General features: G+C 35.7%; 1 protein-coding gene across 3 annotated transcripts in view; it reads left to right on the forward strand.

The window, feature by feature from the left end:
* Positions 1-27,313, forward strand: part of LARS2 (leucyl-tRNA synthetase 2, mitochondrial) — an 83,471-nt gene that overhangs the window by 16,034 nt on the left and 40,124 nt on the right. For all 3 annotated transcript variants that reach the window (XM_009086215.4, XM_050970811.1, XM_050970812.1), the window contains 5 exons: positions 766-826; positions 8,443-8,532; positions 12,595-12,738; positions 24,291-24,398; positions 25,930-26,089. In XM_009086215.4, the coding sequence (XP_009084463.2) occupies positions 766-826; positions 8,443-8,532; positions 12,595-12,738; positions 24,291-24,398; positions 25,930-26,089 (563 nt within the window). The remainder of the gene's footprint in view (positions 1-765; positions 827-8,442; positions 8,533-12,594; positions 12,739-24,290; positions 24,399-25,929; positions 26,090-27,313) is intronic.

Raw genomic sequence — 27,313 nt, forward strand, 5'->3', positions numbered from 1 at the left:
CATTTGTAATACAATCCATTCAAGGTAGCATCTAACCTGACAGTGTCAGAGTTGATTATGTTTATCTATGGTAATGCTGCCCCCAGAAGTTTTGTAGTTCTTTGTCACCTCCCAGGATACAAGCTTTCACCACCTCCTAAGCACTGGCTCAGCTGGTTTTGTAGGCCATACTTTTTGTTTGATCAGCCTGTTGATCAGAGGGAAGAAAGAAATCTGGTGGGGTTTTTTTTTGAGAATTTTTGTAGGGCATATCTTCAACTGAATGGGTAGACTGATTCAGGTTATTCTACAGCCACACAATCACCAGAGCCACAGCAAAATAATAGCCAGGATAGTGTTGCCAGAATAGAGGAGGATTAAGCTCAAAGTGGAAGTGTCCCCTACTACATTGAGATTTAAGAGGGCCCTTTTACTCAACTGCAATAAAGATAATTAAAAATAGTGAGAAGTGGTGCTTACGTAATGCTTCCTTCAAACTACACTGCCATATTTACTTTTCAGTTGCATTCAAATCTAGAGGGGAAAAAAATATATTGCCTCATATACATAGCCATGGGAATTGGACCAGAATGTATTGGGGGCTTTTTAAAATTATTATTTGAGTATTCTGAAAATTCTGAGTTTTACTGCTAGTGACATCATAGTGTTTAGAGGTTAACTAGTGCTTTTGATTTCTCAGAACTCTATAAGCACCAGATTTTTTATATGAGCACGTTAGAAGTATCCTAAGCTAATAATTTTTCATTTATTATCATTATTTTGCAGTAACATTCAACACATGAGGAAACAGTTTGATGCACTAGGTCTGTCTTTTACATGGGAAAGGGTAAGATTTTCTTTTTAAAATGGATACTGCTTTATTTTATTGTATGATGGAGCATTGAGACCCATGGAATTTCACCATTTTATTTATGACAATACAGCTGTCTTTGGCAGTGACCAGTTTAAGTTGTTAAACTGTAAAATTGAGCTTTTTATCAGATTTTGCTAACTTTTGACATGCTGATATCATCTGATAGTATCAATGCGTAGGAGAATCTTTAAAGTAATTTTGATTTTGTATTTGCTTTTTATCTCTTTGGAGTATCAATTTTCTGTGTTAGAAATAAGGTAATGAACAGATATATATGAAACAGCAATGCCTTTTTGCTAAGGTGTGTGTTTTTTGAGGAGTGCTGTTTTCAATGCGTATGTCAAATGTTTAAAAATAGTAAATGAAAGTGGTGGCTCGGTTATGTTATTCCAAATTTCGAAGTATAAGCCTGCATTTTCATAGATGTTCATATCAGGATCATTTTGGAAACCACAAATTTTATTTAAAACACTAATGCTTGAGAATCAGGTGTTCACCTTAAAAAACTTGGCAAACACCATCAGACATAAGCTAATGTCATTTTCCAGATAAAAAAGAAATTAGTGTTTGAAGCGATTGTGAGGTTATTGCATTTACCAGTGAATCACTCACACTGCCTTTATATTCTCAGCAGAAGCTGTTGCTTATCACCTTAATGTGATTTTGAATAGAGTGATGGAGATGCTAATCTTGGATTTTTATAGCAGTATTGTAGATCTGAAAAGGAAAAGCATTAGCTTTCTGACAGTCTGAGACATGCCATCTGTTTTCTTTAATCATGAAGGTGAAGTTGTTTATTTGTATGTCTTGCATCTAAAAAAACCATTTTGTCGTGTCTCATACATGGAAGGATTTTTCAGTATAAGCCTTTTGAATAAGATTTAAATTTTCTTGGTAGCCAAAAAGTTGCTCTGAAAATAAAATATTTGTTGTGGAAGCTTCACTGCAGTCATTCTTGACATCTAATGTTTAAAGCTGTTGGTATCTCAGAGGTTGTCTGTATGTGTGGTGCAGCAGTACCTGAAAGCAGTGGAATCCTGTGTGTAGGCTGTGTTATGGAGTACACACGTGCACACACACACACACACACAAGTTCAATGATGCAGGTTGTATTTCAAGAAAATTGAGAAAATGAATGTCTCGTGTATAAGCTTCTGTTTGGTCCTTCTGTCCTGAAAAACAGATGGAAAAGTGGCAGTATTGAAAACCATGGCAAGAAGTATAAGTACCCAGGGAAAAATCATTTGTCAGCTCTGTGCCTATTCTTCAAGAGTTACCTTCACTTTACTAGTAAACTGTGTTTTAGTTAATGAACTTTCAGGAGTCTCTGAATACTTGAGGAAAAGGCTTTGATGCCCTATTACCAACTCCATTTGAACTGCCGTGTAGTTGAAAAGCTTTAGAATGCTCTAGGGACGCATAGTTGTGCTTTTAAAAAGTAAGATTTTAAAAAAGCTGAAAAATGTTCCTTGAAATGCAGCACATGTTAGAGTTTTCACTCCTTAGTTTATGAGTTAAGTTTTGTTTTACTTGGAAAGCCTGCCATACTAATTGGAGTAAAAGTTATCTGAATGGTAGCCATAGAAACAGATATGTTTATTAATTGCAAAAAATGCATGATGCCCAAAACAGCATGTAACCTCCAAATGCACAAATATTTGAGGTGGCCATGAAAGAAGCACCTGTGGAAACGGAAGGGCTAAGCTGTAGCAGGGTGTTTTACAGGCTGATAAAGCCTGCTTCTCTGTAGGGCTGGTTAGGCTGGGCAGAGCATCTTACTGCCTCAGCTGTGCTGCTCCTGGGCTAACTCAAGCGTCTTTGCACAGAAATGCACTGTGCTGTGCAAGTGCTTATCTTAAAAGTGAGCTATTTGAGGTAAGGAGTATTTTTTTACAGTATTCTATACTTGTATGGCTCTAAATCAGTGGCTCACAAAATACTGTGACACTGCAAAAAACCCACTAGTACTAGTGACTCCTATGAACAATCCAAGAAAAACAGATTTTATATGGGTTGGTCTAATTAAGCAAGATTATTACGCAACTGCAGGGGTCTGTTTTAATTTCATTGATGTAGCTTTAATCTTCCCCTTTATTATGCTACTGCATAGTCCTTACCAAATAATGCTGGAGGGAACCTATTTATCTTCATGTGTGGTGAATTGCTTTTTTGAAGTGTGGATTTATGTTAACTGTCTCTGTCCTCTGTGGCCAGCTTAGAGTAAATGATTAGATGATGGGAAGGAAACTTACATAAACTTTACCTTTTACATATGGTATGGGAAAAGAGAAATGGAAAAAAGAAAAAAAAATCCATTTTGAGAACTTAGTGCATATAGCTGTCCCAAAGAGTCTGCCTGCGTATAAAGTCACGTCTGCTTGTCAAGAAATTTGTGTCCAGAAATACAAAGACTAGTTAAATCTCATTGCTTGATAAAATCAGTATGAACAAATCCCAGTGCACTTGCAATACTAGAAATTTCCTTTTATTTTTCAATGGCTTTCTTTCATTGTTCTCTCTGTATCACAAATCAAAATGTGCAGGTATTTCTGTCTTGTAGCTGTCAGTGAACTTACCTATCTGGTGAGATATCATAAATAAGACATTTATTAAAAGTTAGATTAATTAGATTAGATTATTAGATTATTTCAGTCAGGTTACAACGACACTTTAAAATTGCTCTCCTAAACAGAAAATCTAAGCAAATTAAAAATGAAATGAAATTAATAAGTCTGTAAGTACTTTGCCTTAGAGGAGTTTTGAATACAAATGATTATCTGATTTTTTTTACCTGAAATATGGAGGTATTTTAAGTGCCTCACATTAGAAGTATTATATTTGTAAATCACTTTGAAAATGGTGAGATTCTGGGGAGAGATTTTTTTAAAAATAAGTAAGTGAGATAACATTTCTATTCTGAACATTTGTGTTTCTTGGAATGGAGAGTTGAAAAGCTGAAGTTTGAGCATGGAAGAAATGTCTCTAAGAGTCATTAAAAACACATGGAAAATTTAAAAAATCCCCAACATTATGTTTTGGGTTTAAGATAACTATAATCTGAGCTTTCCTGGTGATCAGATTTTTTGAAAATAGCACCCCAGACAGCATAACAAACTGCCCGTGACTTCTTTTGAACATGATTTTCTGGGGAATTAAGCAGTATAATTTTCAATGATTCATATCATCAGCAACAAAAGATGAAAAGCATATAATGTTTTTCCTTTATTTTGTTCAGGAGTGTCATCAGACCAAATGCATGTTCCCAGTAAGCCATCAGTTCACCACTGTTATTATCAATCTATAACTTTCTCCCAGGAAATAGCTCTTTCTATGAAGGTTTTTTAGTAATTTAAATTTCTGCATTCCAAGTGACATATTTTTTGCATGAGACTAATGTTCCCTGTCTGCTCTGTGCATTAAAAAAATTAAATCTTTGGTAGATTTTTTTTGTGCAGATAATTTTCTATTTGATTTTGAAGTTGTCATTTGTGTGTACTGCCTTAGCATGCATAAAACCAACAGTACATAGATTATTACCTATGAAATTTTCTTCTCATCCATGTACCATTGATAATCAGTGACCCAATTATAATTTAATTTTTAAGAAAAGAAACTGTTGATACAAGGCTGCTTTTTTTCCTCAGAAAATATATTCATGTTCCAAAATGTAGGCACTTTATGACATTTTTATTTGTAGCTAATAAAGCATAAAACTAAAGGCCTTTGAAATACAAATACTCAAATTAATTTAGAAATGTAGGTTGGTGTAGCTCCAGACCTCTGAAAATTAAATAATTATACTTCTAGATGAGGTAGTGCGTGCCCTTGAAAACCAAAATAGGCAGGTAATTGATTAAAGACTGTTTTATCTTCCCAAATAGATTTTTGAAAAAAATCCAATCCTGACTTTTACTTCTCATCTCCCTTTAAAGAGGTGCAACATGCCTGTCTTCAAGACAGCATAAGACTGTGCTAAAAATAAATTTATTATTAATAAACTAGGAAATTACATATCTCCAGTCTACTTACGTGTTATTCATAAAGCCTGGTGAATCTTAGGAAAAATAAATCTTTTCATGCAGCCTATAAATATTGCTTTTATTTTTTAAAATATAGCCACGGAAGTAGCTTAAAGTTGTAACCTTATTCTTAAAAATAGAAGCAAAAATGAATTATAAGGTCAGAGACTCATAATAGAAAATTGTAAGAAGGGAGCAGGTTTAGAACAAATAATGAATTTCAAAACAAAGCATTGGAAAATTACTTTTTCTTTTATTAAACACCAAAATATTTTATCTAGATTTAGTTGTTGGTTTTTGTTAGTTTTTTATGCAGGATTCTTTACTATGGGTTGCCCTTATTTTTATTGGTAGTTGAAAGGTACTCTTTAAATCAGATTTTATAATAGTGAATGGCTTTTTGACCTTTACATGGACCCATTGCTTCCCACATTACAGTGATATCAAATCCAGATTGTAATACTACCATTTAGTCTGTAACTGAGAATTTATTTGCAAAAATAAACAAGCTACCAACCCTTCTGGTATGTTATTTGTTTGGAACAAATTACTGTGCTGGAATAAATGGATTAAGCAAGGTAGTTTTTGGTAAGGATAGGGGTCTTTCCTATGCCTTGCCACTGTCTGCTCTTTTAAAAGCAAGCCACCTATATAAGTGGTTTATTTAAATTGTTGTAATGAATTCTATTAATGAATAGGAATAAAGAAGAGTAACAGTAACCAAAGACAAAGATGCGTTTTGGTGAGAGCGTCTGTTTAAAGCTGACGAAAGTAAAAGGCAAAATGAATGGGGGGAAGAGGGGGAGGCTTTCCCTGGCATTTCATAATACTTCTGAAGTGCTCAGGTGATGGGTGATCACTAAATCTCTCACAGAGCATTGAAGAGCACATGCAGTGGACAGCTGAGAAGCATCTTACATATTTTTAAAAGAGTTTGGATTTTTAGTAGGTATTTTATTTTTTGTAGAAAATATGGTAATATCCTGTTATATATATTCACTGTACTGCTTTATGATACAGGATTCTATATGTATGCTGTAATGCCAGTGCTCAGATCGCAAATGAGAATCAGAAATGTACAGTTTTTGGCAGGCTGGAATGGCTCCAGCATGCTAATTTTCAAACCCTTTTATAAACTCTTTTGTGTATTTCTGAGTTAAGATAGTTCTGTTAGTGTTCTGCAGATCTTTGTCGTGCTTATAGAGTATAAATAGAGATGTTAACATTACCTTAATTTAAGCATGATGACAGCCTAATGGAAACTTCTTACCAGACATCATTCATTTGATCAAGGTCAGTAACTGGAATACACAGAAAATTATTTATAACAGTAAATCTTACTGGGCTAAATGATAGGAAAAAAACCACCAAAACACATTTCAAGATTGGCAGGAGTTTGCTGTCTTGTCTTCAGCGCCTCATTTTACTTGTTAGTGATGTAATTTCTCTTTCTTCATTAACTTGAAATGTTAGTCCAAACCTTCATGGTTATAAAGTCAAATTCTGAGCTTGAGTGATCTTTTTGCATCTCAGTGACCCCACAGCAGATTTCTTTTTCAGTGATACAGTCCTGCATTTCTTTCAAAGAAATGTCTATTTATTCCTTGTGAGAGATCGTGTACATTGGATTCCGTTTGCAGCAATTAGCTTGTATCTTGTAGCTCAAGCTTGTGTGCCTTGTAACATGCTTGTTTAGATTGGGAAATGTGATCTTTTTGTTTCAGTTGACACATATCTGCGTTTCAGGGCCAAAAGGACCAATCTTCATCCACTTTTCTATTTTTATTTGGCAGCTCACTTTTGTCATCCTACCTATTGCTCACATAATCTTATAATGTACTGAAAGGGATTGCATTTCTTCTTTTGTGCATCTGATACTCCAGTGATGAAACTCTGTTGCCTGTAGTGGCATCACACTGGCACAAGAACTGTTGTCACTGTGTGAAGAAGCGGGGGGGGGAAAACTATTAAGTGTGCTTAGTTGAAGAGATGGAAATCAGATTTTTATCAAGTGGGGTTTTTTTTCAGTGCAGAGCAAAGGGTTTTAATCAAGCAACTGTTTTTCATTACTAGGTCTTCACATGCTGAGCTGAAAACTTGCCATTAAATGTCTCTTTTTGATCTTGAAAGCCTCTTATACACACTTTTGAGGCACATTTATTCAAAGGTCATATTAATTGTTAAAAGCTATGTTTCAGCGCTGGAATCTAAAGTTCAAAGGAACTAGAATATAAAGTTATAGAAAAAGAATAAACATTTTCTGCTACAGCATTTCAGATGTCATTTAAGTAGCAGATGATATTGCAGGAGCTGTGTGTAGTAGGAAGCTAGGATGATGTGAAAGCCCACGTGAAAGACATCTCACATTTAGAGCTATTTCTGATGCTTGATAAATACTCCAAATTGAATAAATTGTATCAGTGTCTTACTTTTTGTCAGTAACTTTAAAATCAAGAGCTTCATATTAATTTGAAGTTCGGTGTAGAAGCCATCTTCCACATCAAGCAGGTATGTGGGTTTCCATTGCATCTCTGAAACCTGTGTTTGTGTTGAGAAAACAGTCAGGGAGTTTGTAATGATGGAATCCATTCATTGTCTTTGCATATTAATGCTTATTTTAAGTTAGAGTTTTTTAAGAACAAACATTTAAAATATGGAACAGCTGGTAAGCATCTTGTTTTTTAATTATCAGAGTTCAATAAAAACTTAGCAAATGTTTTTGAGTTTTAAAAAAGCTATCCCTTATATTGTAGCTTGCTGGTTTTTTAACTCCCATTCCTCCTGCTTATGTTGTCTTTTATTTTTATCTGTCTTTATTTCCTTCATAACCCTCCTCCTAATTTGTGACTTTTATGACTCATTTTTTCCATATTTTAACCAAGAGCATCCTCTTAACTTGAGCTCCTTTGCCTTTGGAACAGTTGCTTATTTGACCTTTGAATGTGAGCTCCCCTTCCCGAGTCTTTAATCTTGAAGTTCAGAATCTTAGCCTGTATTCCATCCTGTCTGCCCCACATGGTCTGTGTGCCAGCAGCTCCTCAGCACTGTTCTCTCTTCTCCTGCACCCACAGTTTCAGCTGTAAGCTCCTCGCTCTGCCTGCTTCACATCAGCCAGCTCCCTGCTGCCTGTGAGCATCCACAGCCTCTGCTTCTACTTCCCATTGCTGAGCAACAGTGGAAAAGGCAGCCTGGCTAGGAGGGTTCTTCGAGAGAAGTCTGCATTTTTTTTCTAGTTTTACTGTTTCCTTGGTCAGGCAGCTGTGATCACTTCCATTCATCTTCTGTTCTTATATCTATCAGCTTTAATCTTACAGAGTTTTATATCCTGTGTTAACAAGGAAACTTTTCCTTCTGCGTTAAACCCACACAAAGCCCATGTTCTCTGGTTTTGTGTACAGGTGAATATCACTCATTGTAAGCACTATACAAATAAATAGGTTTGTACATAAATACATGCATAAATGTTTACTCTGTAGAATATATTATACACTCCTGGGTTAATTGTGAAAATTAAAACAATGTAGGAAAATACTGAGAATCGTTTCAGAAATGTTTGTTTCTTTTCTACAGGAGGTAACCACTTGCTTACCAGAGTACTACAAGTGGACACAATATCTCTTTCTTAAGCTTTTTGAAGCTGGGATAGTGTATCAAAAAGAGGTAGGTACAAACTTTGACCTTCAACACTTTGCTGCTACACTAATTTAGACCACTCATGTCAGTGGCACATTTCTGCATAGTCCATTCACAGTCATAAAGTGATTGTGCTCTGTTAGTTTTAAATCACTCTAAAATAGAATTAATTTTATATATAACAGAATTTTCTATGTAGCAGTTTATGATTTTTCTATGTAGCTAACTAACATGCATGGCCATTGTAGCAAGTTGAGTCAGAAGTGTTTATTGTCAGAGATTTGCACTGACGTGCAGGATCAGAATATAGCTTTTAGTTTTTTATTTCCTGGCTTTAATATTTTTCAGATTTTGTTGTCCCTCATGGAAAGACATGGCATGTTGGTCATTAGGAGTCTCTTCAGCAGTGAGATTATTTACCTGTCTAACATTACTGTAATACTGTCTCAGAATGTTTGATTTTGGATTGGATAATCAGAGATCAGGTGCATAACCATCCTATTCCAGAACTCTATTTCTGATCTTCAAAATATTAAAGAAGTATTAGGTGTCATAAGGCTATCACAGCTGTTCATCAGTTACCAGTACATTAAGAAATTATAATATTTCGTACATAACATGTGTCAGGCTGTATCTGAAAAGTGAGGGTTTCAGTTATTTCTTAAACACAAGATGAAACAAAGATGTTGAATGAGCAGTCCAGAGAACTCTCTGTATAGCCTAGGCAATGCAGTTCCAAAATACCTGAGCAGCTGCACTTTAACAAAGCAGCAATTTAGTGAATGTTTCTAACTTAAAATGGAAGCTAAGATTTCTTAAATATGCTTTGATATTTCATTTGTATTCTGTAGAAACCAGGAAACCCCATAGGATATAATTAAGGACGTACTCCAATTATTCTGTGAACCTGGAAAAAGAGATTGATGGTGAAAGGTAGCATTTAGGATAGCAGGGTGTTACTGAGCTATTTCTCCTATTTGCATTTGTATTCAGAGATCTTAAATGACAACCAGCAAAACCCTCAATGGTTAATATATACCAGCATGCTGGATTGGGGGTTGGGTTTTTTTTTCTCTCTGTAATTATTTTTTCTTGTATTAAAAAAAATTAACCCCCCAGCTTTGTAATAACAAACCTATTTTTATCTGTGAATTTGTTTGTTTGACAAGTGAACTCAGATGAATCTGAAAAGTAAAAGTTTGCTGCTTCATTTAAAGCAGGGATGATATACAAAATAAATTTTGCATTCTGACTCCGAGTACTGTGGGATCCTGGAGGTGTTTGGATACCAGTGATTGAATCTACTTCTAACTTCCATCTGCTTTCAAGTCAAGGATCAGTTTGAGGACTTAAATCAGCATCTGTCAAGCTGTAGGGGATGTAATCTCTGGTGGATATGAACCAGTTGCTTTTTGGCAGGAAACAGATGGCACAGAGAGCCCATGACCCTGGGTCTCTTTGAACAGTCATATATACTTAAAGCATATATTTGTCTCATGTTGTCAGTGTGTCTACAATATGTATTAAACACAGCTTGAAGTCTCCTGTATTACAGTTTCATTTTGGCTACAAGAGATAATTCACAGCCTTACTGTGACAATAAGGCAAGGAGAGTGTTAGCCTAGTTAATGGTCTGTTCCAGCAGTGTGCATGTCTGACCAGAAATTACCCTGGCAGGGAGACACAGGCTCAGTATGTCCAGGAGCTGCAATTATGGAGGATTAACAATGTCTGTCTGAGTGCTGCAGCATCCAGAGAGGGCACCTTTATTCATTGCAGCAAAATTGTCCCTTTTTCCTGCAGTACTCACCTAGTCAGTGTACTGTGGAGGTTATTGACCTGGCCAGATGTGAGTGCCTCACTGAGGTTAATACCTGCCCTGACTCTCTTACTTTGATCAGATACCTGTAATCCATAGTGGACCCAGAGACAGCAAGCCTGGAGACAGATACTTACATGTTGGAGACCTGAAGTTAGACAAGATGAATCCTGTCTTAAAAGCATATGGTCTGCATTGGTCTAGTGAGGAGAGGAGATAATTGGTGTGCTCTGAACACTCCTGCTCTGTGCTTTCTTTGTGTAGATGACTTTGAGCAGCTTCCTGGGGTCATAGTTGCAGAGGCTGTCATTGTCAAGAAGTTGTCTTTGTGAGGTACAAGCAGGAACTAAAGATTTCATTTATTAGCCAGGTTCTAGATACTGTCGAAATTCTGTGTGAGATGGAAGGAATGGAACTTAAAAAATACGAAGACCTTTCCACTAACTATTTCTTAAATGCACATTTGCTTTATGTTTTGCAGGATTTATTTGGATATAGCCTCATGAGTTGTAACAGGAGGATTTGTTATGCTAAATAGTTATGTAATAATTTCAGTTATCTTCCAAAATTTTCACCATAAATTTGGTATGTTATCATCAAAATAGAAATGGTATTTTTTCTCAACTTAGAGTCACAGCCAGTTTAATACAAGCTTATGCTAATACCACTTTATGCAACTGGAATTTTATTCCCAATATTGCCTGGTTTATCTCTCTTTAGCTGTAATGTTAACTTTGTGTGGCTTTTTTTCAGAACTTTATAAATTAAAGATCATTAGAGTCATATTCATAATGCCTCATATTATTTCTGAAGAAGCTGTATTTTCTGGAATTCTGGAAAATACATTTGTAATAGTGAAATATGTTGATTTTTTTTTTTTCCCCAATGAATTTTCATAAGCCTGTTATAAAATCTGGTATGGTATTATTGTTTGGTAACAGATAAAAGGTAGGGGAAAAGTAAAAAGTTTAAATTCAAGTCTGAATTCACAGAAGATTCATTTGAAGGCAAGTTTCAATTTATCAATGAATAACATTCATTCATTTAAGGACAATAATTTTTTCTATAAATAAATAAATGTAGCCAGTCTTTTTTCTCATACAATTGTGAGCAGTATTTCTAAGCAAGGTGGGATCCCTGCATCTTTCTTTTAGCTCTCCTCATTGTAAGATTTGTAAAGTGGTTGTGGTATTTACTCTTGGTAAGAATATGTAGCATATTTAAAATTAAGCAATATTGAGTGTTTGGAAACTGGTCAGAAGGTGATCAGTACTAGATAAAATATAATATACATTGTGAGTGCAGTTTCTAATTTTTGATTGAGATACAAGACCTCCCCATACCTAAAGAAGTCATTTGAAAATGTTTTTTTAAATGTTTAATGTATTAGATCTCTATGGAACTATTGCTACTGTTTTTCAGTCAGACTGATTTAGCTTAAATGCTAAATAACATTCAATATAATAGATTACTGTGTTGCTCTTGTTATATTTTTTTTCCTTTCTGTTCATTTTTGCAAGTCAGTGTAGAGCATTTTATGCCACTTTTGGATAGGATTCTTTTGTGATCTTACATCCTTTTTGATAAGTGACCAGTTAAATTGTTCAGTACTAGGGGAGGCTGAGTTTGATTTTTGCTCCTTTCCCTGTATGTTGTGTCTTGTATTTCAGTTGACTCAAAAGCTCAAAATATGAGGTTTATGGAGTTGAACACCAATATTAATTTCACTTTACAGATTTCCACTTAATGCATTTGTATTGATAAGGAAAGAATTCCAAAAGTAATTCACCCTGTTGACATACAGGAATATCAACTCTTTCATTTAAAATATAGTTAACCACTGTAATACTTTCTTGTGATTCTGTCCTCTTGAGTTGGACATCCTTGTCTACTCATCCCCCTCAGTCTGACTCAACACTTTTGGATTAGTAGTGAAGAACTTTTAAGCATCAGACTATTTTATTTGCAGTATAGTCAACTGGAACACTTATTATATAGTACAGCCAAGCAGTCAGGTGTCTGCCTATCCTGCTAGCATGATCAGTCTTGACAAACCTTGCCAACTGCATTTTTGGGTCTCTTGAGTTCTGAGAAGATGAATGTTCAAAACCTTTACAGCTGAGTACATGTTGCTGATTCAGATGGATGTTTTAAAAACTCAGGTAAACATTCGAGGTGTGCTTTGGGATAATTCATTTGGCATCTGTAAAGTAAAACTGGTTTCTAACCAGCCACTGAAAGTATTTTTTCTTCCTGCAACTTTTTTTTAGGCCTTGGTTAACTGGGATCCAGTGGATCAGACTGTTCTAGCTAATGAGCAGGTGGATGGTAATGGTTGCTCTTGGCGTTCAGGAGCAAAAGTGGAGCAGAAATACCTCAAACAGTGGTTTATCAAGACGACTGCTTATGCAAAGGTATGAGAATACAGTTTTTGGAAATATGGTAGCACTCTGAAGAGGAGACTTTTTGTTCAGAAATATTAAGCTGAATGTGGTCCTTTATAAATACATGTTTGAATAATATATAATTACATAATAATATCCCTGTGTATGTGTTTATATTAAAATTATTAACCCTGAAGTTCTTCTGTTCACCTCTTTAGGAATTGTAGGTAACTGGTGCGGGATTAAGTTTTGAAGAAATCAAAAGGCATAAATTAGAAGTGAATTACTGAGTTCTGCATTTGCCCATTAGCATCCTGTATTCACCATCAAGTGCTTTTCTGCATATTTTGAGTGTAGAGCTGTGCAAAAGTTGTTTGCTGACTTGCAGGCATTTTATAAGCCGTGGAGTACAGCCCATCACCTAGCATTCAGTTCTACCTGTGTCTGCCCCATGGTTCTTTATGTTTAACTGTTTTTTATTGAAGATTCATCTCAACCTTCTGCTTCACTTCATACTCTACTCTATTTGATAATATTTTATTTTTAAAATGTTTTCAAGTTATTTGAACATCCTTTTTTTCTTATAAGCTCCAGTTTTGATTGTGCTGGGACAATGTAGATTCCATACTTCAGAATTCAGAACAAAAGTTTTGGCTTTATGCTCTCTGAGATGAAAGTATCAGCTTCCTGTCGTGCCAAGGTGAAGTTTTTATTCCCTCTGAGTGTTCTGTGTATTGAGACTTCAAGTACAGATTAAGAAAGTTACTCCCAAGAAAATATTAAAAATTTGTCTTTGATCCTTTTACCAAGTCTCAGACTCAAGAAACCGAATTTCCACAATCATCCACAGAAGAAGTCTGTGTCTCTCTCTAGATCTGTTCATAACAAAGAGAAAAGCTTTAGATATCTTGCCTGATGCTTTGATTCTTCATACACAGAGAGGTGCTTGAGATACATGTTTTTTGATTGTGCTGCCTGTTCTGGCAGTAAGGAGGGAACATTTGCAATAGCTGAAGGAAAAATGGAGCATGTCTGCAGCATCACAAAGTAAACACAATGTTCTGAGGTTGGTTTTTTTTTCCCAGTTCCTTTGTTACCAGATTTCATTATGACCATTGTGATATTTAAGGGTCTGCCCCAACTCACTGATTCCCCCCATTTGAGGCTGGAGCTCCATTAGAGTTTCTGTCTCTACTGATATGTCTTTTGTCTATTGTCTCTGTACAGGTTGTAGGAAGCAATGACTGGTATTTCTGGCCTGTATCCATGCTGGTACCCAATTACTTACATCCCTTTAAAAAGGGTGAATCAGCCATAAATTTTTACTCATCGAGACCAAAAGACGTGACTGAGGAGTTTTTCAGTAACCTTGAAAACACCCTTGGTTTATGGGATTATTACCTCTTGCTCAATATCCACCCTCTGCTAGGAAGGATTTATCTTTTTTACTTAGTCTCTTACCTGAGAAGTGCTGTTACAGGAAATGCATGATCTCTTGGGCAGAGCATGTCTCCATCATGTCATTCCCCAGTAAGAAGGCTTATCTTATGATGAGAAGGAACTTTTGCCTCCACAACATCCCCTCATCTTCCCCCCAAAAGATGTCACCTCAGGACACTGCCGTATTCCCTAACTACGCGAAGGGCAAATGTGCAGGTGACCTTTTGTTCTTGAACATCTTAATGACATGAATAAGAGCTGCTTCTGCTTTTCATTTTGGGTAGACAATTTGTATAAACTCCTACAAAACTTTAAAACATTGCTGCAAAGGACAGTTGAGTACAGATTTCTGTGAAGGTTTCCCAAAATTTTGTTCTGTTTGTGATTGATATTCATAGGGTCTGAGCTAGCTGATACAACCAGATCAGTGAATGATGCCATACTGCTTCCAGCTGAAGTGCTTTGGCAAGCAGTACCTTCATGTTCTTCCACTTCTTGTACAGTGACAGATGCTACCAAGAATCAGCAGGTGGTTTGGATTTTCCTTTTTACTCACCCTCCACTCTCTCCTATTTTTGTTGCTGTGGTTCTTTTTAAACAGTCTCACTCTGCTTCTTTTGGCAAGGCTTTTAAACATTTGGTTGTAGAGGGGAAAAATAACTTCCCCCCCACCCTGGAATAGGAATAGCAGATTACCAGGCTCTGCTCTATAAAGTCCAGTATCTGATAGGCGATGGATGTCGTGCTTGGAAGATTAAGACAAATTAAGTCCCTTTCTTTGGCAATTTTTTTTCTTTCAAGTTGCAAGAGACTGGATAGCATAGCACGTTGTGTTTTATTTTCTGAAGAAGACTCTTTTGGCCATACAACTCCGAACAGCCCATGAACTGCAAGCCACAACTGAAGACAGTCCACTGGAGGGAGGCTGGATCTGAGCTAATAGTGGCCAACTATTTCAGTCTCTGAGAAACTCTGTGCTCACACTGACATAATCAGGAAGCTTCACATTAGCATTTTGACAGGAGCCAAATTACAGATCTGAAATGTTACAACTTTGGCTTCTCTTTCTGAATAATTTGACTAGTTATCCTCAAAACATCCTTGCACACATTTCTTCATTCCTTATTACCAAGTCATGCCAGTGCTTCTCCAGGAGTGGTAAGAGCCATGAATCCTTCCTTCTGTTTCTTTTGTCCCCTTTTTCTTTGGACTCAAGCTGTTGACAGTTCATCTGAATCCATATTGTCCTGCATTGTTGAACACCCTGGTTACCGTAATCACCCTGGTTGCAGTAATCACTCTTCCTATCCTATTCCTCAAACTTTCTTCCCCACCTCTTTTCAAAAGTTCTTGCCAGGAGAATGGGCTTTATTGAGAGGGAGACCTTCATTTGCCTCATCATTTACAGAGCCTTTCCTTTTGGAGTGGAGGGTCCAAATTTCATGGAGATAGTCCTTATAGGTGTGGAGGATAAAGACATATCTTTAAGAAGCTAAAGATCTTTAATTGCTTATATGATTTCAGGATGATAACATTGGTGGTGATGATACCTTCACTTTGGCAAGGGGGATTATTTAATGTCTTCTGATTTTGAACATACTTATTTCCATAAAGAGATTTTCCTGACTAACATAACAGACTAGAAACACTACCAGTACAGTTTTGTTTTCCTGAAATTCTTTTCAGTTCAGAGACTTCATATCTTTGTGCCTCTAATGATAAATTGTACAGCAATTTGGTTCTTTATGGATCTCACTTCCCTTTTTTGTCAGTTGTTTGATAATTCATATACCAGACTCCTGTAAAAGGGAAATCTGAGGGGGCATTATAAAATGGGGAATTTCAAATACATGGTCAACTTGTTTTGCATTAGACACTTACAGAAATAGGAACTTGCCCTTCCAGAACTTGTCTGGTCCTGAGTCTTTTATTCCCCATTTCTGAGTCAGTTGCCTGTTGAACATCTTCTGTCCAATTCTTTTTTTTTTTTAATGTGTCGAGGAGGTTAAGACAAGATTATGTCAGGTTAGCGTGGTCACAATCATTGGGATCTGAAGATCTGTGTTTTCTGTCAGTATAGAGCAGCATTTAGGTCTTTGGGCTCTACTGCCAGAGTTTGTATCCCAGCACACATGGCCCTTTATTTCCTCACAGCTTGGACAAGTTCACAGGCACGGAGCAGATTTAATCTGTCTTTGTGCAAGATGTTTATCCTGGGTTTGGAAAAAGGTAGAAAGCTGAGTGGATCAGGCTTTCAGTGAGCTGTGTGACTAGATTTCTTCTAGCCACTGAAGTTCCACTCCTTCTTATTTTGGAATCTAAAAATTGGAAGGCACTAAGAGTAACTTAATCCTTGCACCTTTTGGGGAAGACTTGTATTTTTTTTCCAACTTGGGCTACTTTCAGACTTTAAGGGTTAGAATTCTATGAGTGTCTCACTCACCTTTGTACAGTAAGGCCTTTATCTGGTTTTGGTGTATCATAGGGAAAGCCATTTGATTCTGGTCACTTTTTTCTTGTGCCTTCAATGGTGACTAATATTTCTTCTGAAAAGTTTGCAGAAATTCAAGATCAAATGTCACAAGTATCACCTTCCTTGCCCTTTTTCTGAGAAATGGCTATCTGCAAATCGGTTTCCTAATCCTTCCCCAAAGTTATACTTGAGTTTTCTATAAATTGATATAGTGGGAAAGTATGAAAAAAAAGCTTTATTTCTGTTAACTTGCTCCATTCCTGCGTGACTTAGAGGAAAATGTAAGTCTTTCCATAACCTTGTTTCATAGAAAAAGTTCCATTTAAAATAAATTAAATTCATCTTCTAGCCTTTAATTCTTCATGCAAATTGCCAGCTAGCAATAATGGCTCAATATGTATGGTATTTTCTGCTTGTAGCATCCACAAATTATTTTGTTGTAACTTTCAGCCTATTTATAGTGTATACTGCTGATCTATTCTAGTCATCTGTGTTCCTCTCTTTTGCCCATTTATCATTTTATGTTTTCCTTAGTATCTCACAACCTTAATGGAAGTAAAAACTAATCAGAGTAATCTTCATCTGCAGTGCCTACATTACTGGTTAAATGGCAGCCAGGAGTTACATGATTAGTAGTGGTCTGTGAAGCTGGGTATTACAGGAATCAGTGCTTCATTCCTACACACACTGTTTTTCAGATTTCTGTTGTGTCCAGAGGAATCATCTCCTGTGGACTTGCTTTGATTTTTTTTTTTTTTTTTTAGTTGCTGCACCAGCTCATATTCCTTTCTTTCAATAAAAATTGTAAACAAAGCAGTGTTGGCTCATATGGCAATTTACCATTGGTAATGAGTTTTGTTCAAAGGGCAAAAATATTGACCATGCTTTTTAATGCTTAGCAGAAAGCATTTTGCTTATGTAAAGTAATAAAGTAATTGTGACCCATTTTTTAAACTGTAAAGTACATGTGAAAGGGTCTAGCAGCTTTTTTTGATTTTTAGAGAACATTTTAATTGTTATTTTTCTTTTGACGCATTTCTTTGATAAAAGTATAATGCCTTAACTGATGGCATTATTATTCATATTGTTTTCTGTGCATTTAAGATGTTTAGGCTAAAACATTTAGTTGCTATGGTTACCCTGCTGAATTGGTAGGCAGATTCACTGGAAAAATCTGTCTGTAAATATTAGTATTTTCTCTGTGTACCTGTAAATTGCTTTTATGGAGGTTTTTATATGTGGTCAACTGAGTCCTCTTAACAGAATTGGCAGGGTTAGTCTTTTTATAGAAGCTGTTCTTCCTAAATTTATTTTATACAATTCTTTTCCATATTTTACTGTACAAAAATTCATTCAAATAGCTGGAAAATAATCTTTTCTTTAATAAAATGAAACAGAAGCAACTTTAAAACTTCAAGTTTTGCCTTAAATCATTTCCCTTTTTTTGCACAGCAGTAGGGTGGTGTGTTTAATTCAAATAATGGGCAACATAACCAACAAAATTCTACTGATGTAATTTATAGTTGCCATACAGATAAGTAGCACCCTTTCTTTGTTAAGTTTTTTTTGGTAAAGACATTTAGAGATAAACCCTTCTCATTTTCTGTGGGTTTCAGGAACACAGATGTTGGGCATGGTGCTGACTCTGTGGAGGGAAAACAGCAAGTGAACTACAACTCTTCTCCAGGTTTTCTCTGGCTTTGCACTGCATCTGACAGCCCTTTTTGTCTCATCTGAATAGATTTGGAATTATTTCATGTATTGTGTGTTGCTTGATTTTTTTATTTTGTATTTTATTTCTGAGATCTTAATCAGAATAGTAATGAAATGTAATGAAATTGAGGTACTGAATTTCAGGATGTTAGGAGTCTTGGTAGCACTTGGGATTTCATAGCAGGAGGTAATGCCTCATCACTGAGAACTGAAATGCTGGCTCTTTTTCATTCTTTATGTGTGATTTGTTTTGATTTCCACACTTGGAGTCTAGCTCATAGTTGTCTTCTCCCAACAGAGCAGGCCTGATAAAGCTCAATTTGAAACTCTTCTTCTTGAGCCAGGCTGAGAGCTGTCTCCTGGACAAGGACCAAGAGCAGTGCTCCCTCAGCTAGCTGAGCTCTTCATTCCTAAGAAATGGCCTCTGTTGTTAGTTTGGCAAGACAGAAATCTGTTTGTGGATATCCAGACCAGGCTGGTCTTTCACCTTATTTTAAACACAGCATCCCATTTCATGGTACAGCACTGTACATTTAGGTTCCTCTTGGTATGAGGTTAATCAAAACAGTGCATACTTAATACTATTAAAAATGATAACAAATGTTTTGAAGAGCTTTTCTGTTTATGGATTCAGTTACTCGTCACAAATATATGCTTCAGTATTTCAGAAAGGGAGTATCTTCTCTTCAGAAATTTAAGCAAGGAACAGCTCTGAAGAGCAAATCTAGAGAATAATTCTGGATTTACTTTTTGCTTTTAAGGAAACATTTATTTGCCTCAGCTCTGTGTAATCACACCAGAGGTGTTTGTTGACCATAAATTGTAGGTAAGGAAATGGGAAAACTGCTGACAGTTCAGACATTTATGAGAAAGAATTTTCAGTATACGCAGTGTCTGTGTTATTGCTCCTCTTTAATGTATGTTTTCAGTATTCTTCACACATGGGAAATAAAAGTCAAGAGTGACCTGCAATGGTACAGACAGGAACTACTGAAAGAAGAAGAAATAGTAAAACAAGAAGATATTAAATGCCAGCAGAAGCTATACCATATAATCACAGTTGGAACAGTGCAATAGAGTGCAAAATAAAACAGTGAATAGCCTAGCTTTAATTTCTTGTACTTTAATATATGATAATATATTAAGTTGTAATAAATGATTTTGTGTAATGTTTAGTTTACATTGGTTGCTCTTTGGGGAGTTTGATCAAATGAAGTGAAGAATTTCATTTTAATCCAAACAGAGATTGGATATTTATTTGACTCTTCCTCAGAAGCAAAGCTTTTAAATTTTATTGTAATTTAGTAGAATGCAATTTTATTTTGCTAATTGAATTCTTCCGAAATGCAACCTTTTGCTGAATTTTTTAATCTGATCTTCATGTTACCTTGCAGATCTGTCAGACTTCATTGAAGTGTCTTCATTAAAAAAGAGTATACATTTGATTATATAGCTTATATTTAGATTTTCCACTTTATTTCATGTACTATCATAGAGGAGTTAAATTACTCTCACTAAATATGAAATTAGTAGCAGGTATTGATCTACTAAAACTTTTAGTTCATGAAGTCAGAGACTGAATTTCTTAGAGGTTTGGCAGAATCTGTCTTTGAACTATAGCAGGAGGACTTTTGGAGTTGAGATGCTCTTGGGAAATTGTAAAGCACTTATGTTCTTGGATTTTCTGGATCTTTTTTGCCTGAAAATTGTTTAACTGAAGTTCTGTTTCTGTCATAATCCTCAGCAGACTAAACAGCTAGAAATGTGAAACCAGTTTTTTACATCCAATGTGTTACTTCTAGTTTTAGGCTTGGTCATCATTGTCTTAGATGAATTTTCATCAGACTCATCTTGATTTAGGTGCTCTCTGATCATCTCGGGTAGTTGACTTTCATCTTCTGGCTGTGCCAGGATTTTCTGCGTGTTCTGAAAGAGTAAAAAAGTCTGTGAAACGTTGGTTTATCCTCAGTCTCCAACTTCTTCAGGTGTAAGAGCCTTTAAATTATTCTCATCCCTGAAGACAACTTTGATTTCTTGAGCTTTTCCTGAGTCTGTCTATCTTTAGATCTGAAAGACTGCCAAAATGTATTTATGCTATTCCTTGACTTATGTTTAATTAAGATGGGAGTCATTTCTCTTGTAATTAGATGTTTGCATTTGAAATTTTCTTGTCTCTTTCCGAGTAATGAAAAATGAAAGCAGAAATATTCTGCTACCTAATGTTTCCAAATTTCTCACTATTAAGTTATCATTAGAAATTTGAAAATTGAGTTTATTTGATAATCTTATCACTCTCTGCTTACTGGACTGAAATGCTGCTGTTGTTCTTTGTCCCTAGCTGACTCCAACATGGTTTTACTTCTGTTTATTTCCCTGTGTGCTGGGAGTCTTCTTGCTGATTGTCTTCTCTGTGTTAACAAATCAAGTTAACAAATTTTTGGCAGAAATAACGAGAAGTTATATACACATTTTTAGGGATCAGCTTTTTTTTTTTTTTAATGGTAATTATCAGTAATTACAGAATCATAGAATGTTAAGGTGTTGGAATGAATCTTTAAGATCATCCAGTCTCAATCCCCTTTGCCATGGGCAGGGACACCTCCCACTGGACCAGGTTGCTCAAGGCCCAATCCAGCCTGGCCTTGAATACTGCCAGGGTTGGCAATTTGCAAATTAAAATTTGGAGCAGAATTCATGGGACTACTCTAATGATTAAGAAAATGTTCTACTTAAAATGGCAGTGATTTTTTAAAAATAGCCTGGAAGCAAAAATCATGGGAGTTAATATTTTACTTCCCAAATAGTAACTTAAAATATTCAGGATTTTCTATGCTAGCATTGGTTAAGAGTTTTGTATACCCAAATAGTATACATGTAATTTTTTTATATTAATAACAGTTTTAGCATATATTTGTGGGCATGTATTTTGTAGGGTTTACGGCAATTGGATTTGAAAATGAAAAGCATTTTTAAAGGGTTTTCCTTGAGCTATCTTTTAAAAGGTCCTAGTTTGCACATATGAATTTTGAATGTACAGGTGCATTCATGTGTGTAAGAATTGATGTTTCTCTGCTTTCCTGCTAGTGAGTACCCTAGATAATTTACCATTCAGAAACACTTACTAACATGCTAGCAGTGTGCATATTGTATATTATTTGCCTTTGTAACACCAGGTAAATTGTTTATGGTTTGCATGTTCATTTTCTGCTTCACCTGCTGTTCATAGCCTTGACAAGAAACCTAAGGAGTTTGTTGAGTACAAAGAACTGGGAATCATAATTCCATTTTGAACCTTTTTGAAGTTTTTTTATTTGCTTGGGGTTTTTTGTTTCCTATCATGCTAAACTGTTTATGTATAAATTAAGTTATAAAGGGTTTATGTTTGCAAACTCTGCTAGGCTTCATCATCATGCAGAGTAAGCTTAGTTATCTTCATTCACATGAAGTAAAGTTGGCTCTTCCTGTATTTAGTTGCATGAAGTAATTGCATTATCAAGAGAAGAACTGGGTTAAGTCATACTGAAACTTCTAATAAGGCCAATGAATTACAATAAAATCATTATTGCGCTGGTATTGACAATCTTGGTGTATGAATACTGCCGTGAACAAACATCTAGGAAGCTTTGCTGGCAAGCAGTTACAGACTGTACAGTTTCAGTAGAACACATGCACAATTAGCTGCTTCTGGCAGCAAAATGTGATGTAGACTAGAATGGATATCTAATGTGAACAGCCAGTTCTGCATGTACTGACACAATTTCATTCTTTCTAAAATGCATAAAGTTCTTACAAAGAATGTATCTAGGTATTGCATGTATGTATAGAGATACACATACATAGTATAGAGATATATATATATATCTCCAATTATTTATTTTTCTTTTATAATTATATAAGTACATAGATTGATCATGGTAGATAAAGCTTAGTTGTTTCTGGGACAGTGCAATTAATGAGAATACTCCAAACTTTGAATTCTCTGTGATATAGCATGCTTACAATTGTTAAAATTGATTAAAGATAGAGCGTAGTAAAAACCTCTCCAAAAGCCTGACATTCTTTTATTTATAAATCATCAATAAAAGTTGTAGAAAGGAATAAAAATCCCAGGTGGTGATGTAATATTATGGTTTACAAAGAACCTTGCTTTTGTTATATTTTGAATGACAGATATACAACAGAGCAGTAACTGAAAAAATAATTCTTATGGTAACTTTTATGCATCTCACTTTGAAATTAGTTAAGTATGTCATTAAAACAGAGCTTAAAATTCATTCTTGGAGAAGAATTAAGTGTGCATTCACTAATTATCCACCTACCATCTGTTTGGTTTGAACAGCACCTAGTAGCTACTGTCCATCTTTGCAGGTTGTTAATAATTACTGAGATAATAAAGAGCTTGCACATTTGATGTTGAGAGTCACAGCTGAAGGAGAAATTATTCAACGTGTTGCCTTATTCTTAGGTTTTAACTGTAATTGTTCAGCATACTCACCATCTGTCCAAATGACTCATGCCTCTGGCTGTACTTCTGCCAAAGTAAAGATTTTGGACAGTCACAGTATTCATAACAAAAATGTGAAGTGTTACGAATTGAAAAATGAGACAAACTTTATCTGTCTTCTTTACATTGTTATAGATGCCATTTATTAAAATCATGCAGTTCAAACTTTGTAGACAAATACTAGTTGACTTGGAATAGACTTTTATGCTCCCATTCCACACATCTCAAAGCAGATAAATATATAGATTTATCTCTTGTTGAGTGCAAATATACATAGAAGTTACAAACTGGCTGTTGGACATTATGGCTAGTAGGAGGCAACACTGAATTTCTTCATTGCTGCATAATATAAAACCATTTAGGTTGGAAAAAACCCTTGAGATCCTCAAGTCCAGCAATTGAGCTAGCACTGTCAAGTCCATCAGTAATTCCTGTCCCTAAGCAACACATCTGTGGGTCTTCTAAATACCTCCAGAGATGATGACTCAAGCACTTCCCTGGACAGTCTGTTCCAGTGTTTGATGGCCCTTTCCATGGTGAATTTTTTCCTAGTATCCTCCCCTGGTGCAACTTGAGACCATTTCCTCTGGTCCCATCATTTGTTATCTGAGGGAAGAGACTGACCCCCACTTCACTACAGCCTCCTTTTGGGCAGTTGTGGAATGATAAGGTCCTCCCTGAGCCTCCTTTTATCCAGGCGAAACATCTCTAGGTGCATCAGCCACTCCTCATAAGACTTGCTCTAGACCCTTGACCCCTCTTGACCCAGCTTCATTGTTGGTTGCTTATAAGAATTTTATTATTATAATATTATTTTTTTTTTATTTTAATACAGACCTTTGTTACTATGATTAGTGTTGTTTTTGCAAGATGATACGACCTAAAGATCCCAATCAATTTTGCAGCTTGTTGTGCTTGGTAAAATATCAATACAAAATGTGAAAAAAAAGATAGCTAGAAACTATCATGCTATTTTAAGCCAGAGCTTGAAAATTTTAGGACATGTTAACACCTTTTGTCTGACTGCAATCTCTAGGCTATTGTTTAAAACAACTAATACAAATGTAGGCTTCATATCTGCCAGCACATCTATTAAGTCTTGTTCAGCTCAGTAGGTCACCTACACTTCCCAGAAGTTACAGCCACTGGGAATATTTTCTGTGTTTGTTTTCATCTGAGTTTTTTCTTCCTGTATCTTAAGGTCTAGTCCATTCAAAAGAGGCCACTTTTAATAACAACAGGGTCTCTGTTGGTAGTTACATACCTCTGGCTTGTACCATGTGAGTTCTATTCTCAGAGAGATTAATTTGAGGTAGGAGCAATATAAAACCACCTTTTCCAATGTTTTTACCAGCACCTTGCCATTTTGCTGTTAGTTATAATCAAACCCATAGTACTAATTCATGTGCTTACAAAAGTTCAATGTCCTAATTCTTTCTTTTGTTGCTGAAGGCCATGTTTGATGCTTTATCTGATCTCCCTGAGTGGTATGGTATTAAAGAAATGCAAGCCAATTGGATAGGTGACTGCATTGGGTGTTCTCTTGACTTCTTGCTAAAGGTAAGTCAGAAATTTCACTTGCTACTCTCTTGGTTGGGCTAACTGCAATCCCTGAAATGTGTGATGGGAATGGATTCCCAGATCTTAAAAGCTTGAAACCAACTAAAAAAAATTATTATTATATTCATGCACAGACCAGCACAGATTCCTGGAGAACAGCATTTGAGGGTTGAAGAGATGCTCCCTGCTTATCCTCCTTAGGAAAGGGTTTGTGTGTTCAAGTGGATGCAAATTGGCTGTATATATTTATGCCAAAATACGTGCCAGTTAATAAGCTTCCCTAAAAGCCACAACATTTGTGCCAGGTGCACTATCAAGTGGCACTGCACATGTCAGCTAGGGTCTAGCTCTGCATGGCACCTTCTCTGCCAGACCCAGGCTGACCTCAGACAAACTGCTTTGCTTACATTTGTCCATTTTTTCACATACTATTTCCCATAATTAAAATAATAGAAACCACAACATTAGGTAGTGATGGAGCTGCAGAGAAGTCTAGATAGAAAGAAAGGAGAGGAAGGAAAAGGAAACCTGAAAAATAAATTATCATTACCTACAGAAGGGCTTCAGATTTCCTCTTTTTTGTCAAGAGACGGGCAAGGCTCCATGAATATGGTAGTGACAGAAGACATTTTCAGAGACTCTGATCAAATTTCAGTCCTTGTACTTCAAAGCTTTATTGTAATTATTTACTCTAGTCTAACATTCTAAAAGTGACTTCTTATTTTAAAGTACTAAATTTTTTGGAACTTCAAATTGAGACTAATTAAACCTTTTAAATACCTTTGATGTGCACCCTGCTGAAAGATTCAGTACTTGTATTTGTATAAATAAACTTTGTATTAAAGTTGTTTTTATCAGTTGTTTCTGAAATTTTATATCAATATTTATTACAGAAAAATCTCCCTTCAAGACCCCCATATACTCCACAGTCAGTTGATCTAGGATATAAACCTTGTTGATAGTTCCAGCTGATAGTTCCAGGTGGTAAAGTCTGGAAGTATCTTTAAAAGTCTTTGAAGTTTACTATTTACATTTTATGTCCAATTGTTTGTTGTGCCACCTTTTATTATTTTATTTCTGTACATAATTTGCAGCATTTACTTCATCAGAGAAGTATGGTGTAAAGTCATATTGTAGCTGAGAAAATCCTAAATTCTGGCAACATGTCCCCCCAGTTTCTTGGAAACAAGGCATGCATATTAAAAGTGAATAGAAGGATTCTGGGTGGCTTAGCCAGGGATTGAGTCTATCTCAGTAGCACAGTGCAATATTACATATGGGATTAGAAATATATTTTTATAGATATATTTGGATAGACTAAGGCAAGACTGTAAAGCAACTTTCTCAAGGCCTAAAAGTAAGTTTGTCAAGGTTTGATTCTGGAAAATATCTATGGTGGGAATGTGTCTGGCTTTGCTGTTTGGATCTGTGTATTTCTGTAGGGTGATGTAGACTCATTAGCTGTATGAACAGGAAGGGAAATCTGTAAGCACCATACTGCCAGTGGGAATTTTTTTCTGCTCTTTTTCAGGTTAATGGCCAAGTAACAGAAGAGAAGCTAGCAGCTTACACCTATACACCTGAAGCCATTTATGGAGCTTCCCATTTATATATCTTACCAACTCACAGACTGCTGCATGGGAATAGCAGTCTCAAGGAAGTCTTTCAGAGGGAGTTCACCCCAGGGAAAGGTGGTATTTTTCTCATACTGCAATTTGTTGTAGAAGAGCAACAATTATAGAGAATGATCTTTAGAGAATGTGCATCAAGCTGAGCAGGAGCTGTTCCTGTTGAGAGCAAGAAGGCCTTTGATTTGAGCTCTGTCACACAGTGTGACATCAGCCTGTCCTGGCTTCAGATGTGGCAAGAGCAGCTATGCTAGAATTCTTCTTTTTATTATAGTTGTTACACTTCATGGTATATAAAAACAGTGGAACAGATTCTTGTTTCCTCATCCAGAAATGAGTAGTCCAAATTTAATTGTGTCAGCCCATTGAAAAATCTCATGTGTGTAAGGTATGTTGGCATTAGCACAAAGGCAGCAGAACTAATTCTTGCACCAGTAATGATTTCTTCCTGTCATGAGGACTCTAAAGAGGTCAATATATCACTAATTTTTAAGTTTATTAAAAAAAATTTTTTTAAATGAAAACAAATTATCAGGTTTTATCACTAATACATAGCAAAGTGGATCACTGTTAGATAGTAAAATAATACTCTGCTATGCAGATTCTTTGTTAACACAGGACTCTAATGGAGTAAATTCAGAGTTATCCCTGTGACAGTTCATGACTTGCAGTCAACTGATAATGCTTTAATTGTTGTTAACTGCTTTCCTGAAGTCTCCAGTCATCAAATCTGCCTGTATTTAGCATCCATGGTCTAGTATTTTTTTATTGTTTGGAAAACCTGAACATGACAAGAGTAAATATAATATGTTTTGTTTCTACTTCAGGCTGGTGTTCAATATTTTCTTTTTCCCTTACTGGTAAAGATAAGATTGTCTGGATAACATCTGATATTAACAGCATCTTGTGGTAAATTGTGTTGGTTGAACAGAACCAGCATTTTTAAGTAATTATTTTCTACCTTAAAAAAGTTTGCTTGCTAGTAGAAAGAAACACGGAGTCTGATTGTATTGAGTACATAAAGCACTTGTCTAAGAAGTGAGAAAAGCTTGGAGAGTTTTGGAGAACAAATTTGCAGTTCTTGCAGTTGAGCCAAATCAAAGCACTAACTGCACAAACACACATTCATGCATGTGCCTGTACCTTTGTTGGATCTTGTGCTTTAAGCCAAACCACAAAAGTGCAAAATTTGCTTTTAATAAGGACAATGGTATATTTTTATTTTATTTTTTAAGTGGAAATAGTTGCAAAAGCTTTTTTGTGTGTCTGTTAACAATAAGCTTAAAG

The sequence above is a fragment of the Serinus canaria genome, chromosome 2 (genome assembly GCF_022539315.1).
Source record: "Serinus canaria isolate serCan28SL12 chromosome 2, serCan2020, whole genome shotgun sequence".
Taxonomy (NCBI): Eukaryota; Metazoa; Chordata; class Aves; order Passeriformes; family Fringillidae; genus Serinus; species Serinus canaria.